At 35.9% G+C, this 4,696-nt stretch overlaps 1 protein-coding gene across 1 annotated transcript in view; it reads right to left on the bottom strand.

Annotated features, from left to right (window-relative positions):
- The window catches only part of LOC137659804 (uncharacterized), a 42,467-nt gene extending 40,999 nt beyond the window's left edge, over positions 1-1,468 (bottom strand). The window contains exons 1-2 of the mRNA XM_068394601.1: positions 807-1,468; positions 1-692 (exon numbers count right to left, since the gene is read on the bottom strand). The exon at positions 1-692 is cut by the window's left edge and continues 62 nt beyond it. Coding sequence (XP_068250702.1) covers positions 1-692; positions 807-1,468 — 1,354 coding nt within the window. The remainder of the gene's footprint in view (positions 693-806) is intronic.
- Between the last annotated feature and the right edge of the window lie 3,228 nt (positions 1,469-4,696).

Here is a 4,696-nt window from a genome sequence, read left to right as displayed (position 1 = left end):
TCTTCCTAAAATCTAAGCACATCCGATCACTGCCATCTTTTTTCTTCACCACTATCAAAGGTGTAGCATAAGGAGAATTTGAGCACTCGATAACTCCTAATTTGAGCATTCTCTCAATCTCCTTATCCATATCTTGCTGCAGAGCATAAGGTACAGGATCGGGTCTACACCTTACAGGACCCTTGCTAGACAGGTTTATCACATGTTCAATCACATTAGTTCTACCTGGTACATCAGTAAACACATTCTTGTATTTTTGTAATATTTTAGCTACCTCCTCCTTTTTATATTCAGATAATTCCTGATTAATTTTAACATTAGACACATCTCCACTCTGAATATCATTCGGCACAACTGTTACCTCATATTCATCACTATCCTCACTAATCACTGCCACACATGCAAGATCATCATTCTCCTGATCATCTGTGAAAAGTAAAGCTCCAGATTTGAGATCCCCACTGCCCTCTGCCTCAACAGACTTAGCCTTCACGTTATTGCCTTCGCTTATCCTATCAAAGTATAACTTATGCATGTTAATGTGGTATTTGCGCTCAACTCCATTAATATTAGGAACAAAATTATACCTATTAACTTTCTTTACCACTTCAAATGGACCTTGCCACTGCACTAGAAGCTTATTGTTACTTATGGGCAACAGTAACAGGACCTTGTCCCCTTCATTTATTTCACTTTTACAAGCATTTTTATCATAGTAACACTGATACTTATCTCTAACCCTCTCTAACTCTTCTTGAGCCAGCCTACATGTATCCTGTAACCTTTCTCTCATGTCTACTACATACTCGTACGTGGTCCTCGTGCTATCCTCAATTGCATTATCTTCATTTTCCCACAGCTCCCTCAATAAACTAAGTGGTCCCCTCACAGTATGACCATACACTAACTCAAACGGAGAGAATTTGGTACTAGACTGTGGAACTTCACGATATGCAAATAATAAAGGATCAATGTATCTAGGCCACATCTTTGGTTGTTCTGTACACATATGTCTGAGCATTTTCTTTAACACTCCATTGAACTTTTCTACTAAACCATTGCACATAGCATGATATGGGGTAGTAGTAATATTCTTAATAGATAACAAACGATTAAATTCACGCATTACTTCAGAGGTGAACTGTGTTCCCCTGTCAGATAACACCTCCTTTGGAATTCCCACTCGACTGAATACCGACAGCAAAGCCTCAGCTACAGTAACTGAATCTACATTCTTCAGAGCTACTGCCTCAGGATAACGTGTAGCATAGTCAACAATGGTGAGAATATATCTTGATCCGTCGCTGGCACGGGGTTCAATCGGACCCACTATGTCTACTGCAACACGCTGAAAGGGTTCTTGAATCAGGGGCATTCTTCCCAACTTCACCTTTTTAACTCTTCCCTTGTCAACCATGCGTTGACAAGCGTCAGACGACCTGCAAAATCTTGTTATCTGCACCGACATGCCTGGCCAATAAAAATTACTTTGTATACGTGCTGTGGTTTTCTGTATTCCTAAATGTCCACTCATTAAGGAATCGTGACCCAATTCTATTACTGCATGACGAAATTTATCAGGAACAACTACCTGATCAGTAATAATGCCTTCATTTTGCACTCTACAATATATACCTTTCTTAATTATGAAGCAATGAGATTTATTTTCATTCTTCACAAAGACCCTATTTGACTTTGCATGCTCAAAAACCTTTTTTAGCGTCCCATCTTCGGCCTGTAATTTCTCTATATTTTCTTTGCATTAAATTTATAACTTCTTTGACCTTAAGCTTTGACGGTCCCATTAACTTTTTCTCTTGCATTTGATTCTGCAGTCGGGTGGTAACAGCACTAACCTCCGTACTCAACCCGTCAGTCGAACCATCAATTGCTCCAATTACTAAATCATAAATAGGATCAGGCATGCAGACAGCTAAGGTTTCGCCCGTGAAATATGGCGAGACAACATCAACAATAGCCTCAGGATATCTAAAAACTTGGTTATTAGCAATTTTAAGGTCAACATACTTACCAGTAAACTTGTGTTTCGGCACTCAAGTCCTTTTAACTAACACCGTGGTACACCCGGGATCACGAAATACATTAACGTTTACTCCTTCCACTGTAAATTTATCCACCATTAACTTGGCCCCATGACCAACCACAGCTGCTTTCTCTGTCGCACCCTTACTCGCAGCTTTACGTTTTGGACCCCCAAACCTTTCAAAACTATCTTTAGTAAGGTGATTACCACGACCACATACATAAAAATTTCGTGTCGTAACCTTCCTATTACTATCGGCATACGTTTGCAATTTACTATCCCCAGTGGTAACTTTACTTGCAGGGGCACCGTGCTTTTCATGACCACCACTTTAGCCATAATGTAAATGGTCCCCCATATACATCTCGGCAAATTTTACAACTTGATCAAATGTTTTCATTTCATGTTCCTTCAAAAATACAACCATATCTTTGTCAAAAGCATTTAAAAATTGTTCTATTAAAATTAAATCAAACAAGTCATCAAATGTTTCTTCGCAATCTGCTAATTCCACCCACCTCTTCAGGTTATTTTTTCAATCTATTCCCAAATTGCTGAGCGGTCTCGTTCTTAAAGAATTTACAGTTATGTAATCTCAATCTATATCCTTCCGAAGTACACTGAAAACAACATAATAAGGCCTCTTTAACACAATCAAAATCTTTAGCTTCAACAGGTGAAAGGTGCTGGTAAGTTTCCAAAGCTTTCCCTTGTAATAATGATGCTAAACTAACAGCCCAAATGTCTTTGCTCCAGCCAGCACTAACGGCTAAACGTTCAAATCTTAAAATATAGGCGTCAGTACTATCAGTTATATCATTAAAAATAGGCAGTTTAAGTAGCAAAGGTTTACACAAACTAGAATCTTTTTCATTTCCCTGCATCTGTAACTTCAATCGTTCGACTTCTAATTGCTGCTTTCGCATTTCCCTTTCTACTGCCCTTTCTTCTCTCACCCTTTCCCTTTTTTCTCTCTCCATTTCCCTTGCCCTTTCTAGTGCCCGTTCTTGAATAAGTCTTTGCTTTTCAACAAAATCCCTTAAATTATCACCTTCGTGACCCTTTTCCTTCCCCAAACTAATAATTTATTTTAAAGTACTCATATCTAAAAGCTTCACAGACCTTATCTGCAATACACCACACAGTCTTGTAAATAAATGAACGGTCCCTGTTCGGGCGCCAAATTGTCACGTGAATTTTATAGTCAAAGACTGATGACTAAATTCACTAGGGTGAAGTAGACCGTTCCCTTTTAACAAGGATCACATACAAGACAAATGGTAAAGAGCAGAAAGGAAACTATTTTCTTTATAACATAGTATTTATTACAAAAAAAAAAAAAAAAAAAAAAAAAAAAAAAAAAAAAAAAAAAAAAACCTTAAACCTAAACAATACCAAACTAACACGCAAATACACATCGAACACACGGCAACGTGTAACGTAATTAAATTTGACCAAGGCAAAATAGTCGGTACAAGACTTTCGGTCAACACCTAAAAGAAAACAGAAAATAAAAATGTTTTACAATGGCAACACCAGTTACACCAAAACTTATGTATCAACACAAAACCACAATACTTTCAAGTCACGTTTCATTAACATATTAAACACTTAATTAACATATAAAGCCAAATTATAAAGTTACCTAAAAGAAACCCACGGAGAGATAAAGCACACGTAACAAAAGGTATCACCACCCAAGACGTATTACGATAAATGCTGTCCGCTCCTAAAACAAAATTACTCACATAAACAAACAAACAATTATACACACTTTCTATATACAATATAGAATAACCATAAAACCTAACAACATGTCACGAAGATTACCTTGTGATTTTTTCAGTGTATGTAAGGACTACTGGACCACGTCCTTATACAGCCCCAATACTCCTCAAAGCAGAGCACCTTTTTGCTTGCCGACGAGCTTCCGACTCCCGTAGTCAAAATCTCGGCTATGTTATCGCTTCGTTAACAAGCCGCAGCGAGTCAATGAGTGAGCAGCACTTTAAATACCTAACAGGCAAACGTCCTAATACATGTCATTACAATACATGACATATACTATCTATACTATCTATCATATATATATATATATCTATATATCTATCTATCTATATATATATATATATATATATATATATATATATATATATATATATATATATATATATATATATATATATATATATATATATACAGTATATATCTAAAATAATAATAATAATAATAATAATAATAAAATGAGGGGTGAATAGAATTATTGCCGTAAATCGCTTTAAAATCATTACTGGAATGGTTCACATTCATTGCATATGTACTTTAAAGAAAAAACAATTCTACTACATCTTCTTACGGTATTTTATCTTCGCTAATGTTTATCCTTTGAGATTCTATCTAAAATGGAACGGTATATTTCATTTCCGATGAATTATGAGCTATATTTCTACATCCTATTATAGGCTATTGTTTCGTCTAATTATTTGTTCGAATATCTCAAAATTAGAGATTGTAGAGCGGAGGTTTTAAAGAAGTAAATGAAATATATGTATAATGAAAAACCATGAAAATATCGATAAATAACTAAAAGGTGTTCGTGAGTTCAAGAGAGCAAATTGTAGAAATGGATATATTCACACATTCCCCCACTCA

The sequence above is a fragment of the Palaemon carinicauda genome, chromosome 20 (genome assembly GCF_036898095.1).
Source record: "Palaemon carinicauda isolate YSFRI2023 chromosome 20, ASM3689809v2, whole genome shotgun sequence".
Taxonomy (NCBI): domain Eukaryota; kingdom Metazoa; phylum Arthropoda; class Malacostraca; order Decapoda; family Palaemonidae; genus Palaemon; species Palaemon carinicauda.
This window is presented reverse-complemented; position numbering and strand designations above follow the sequence as displayed.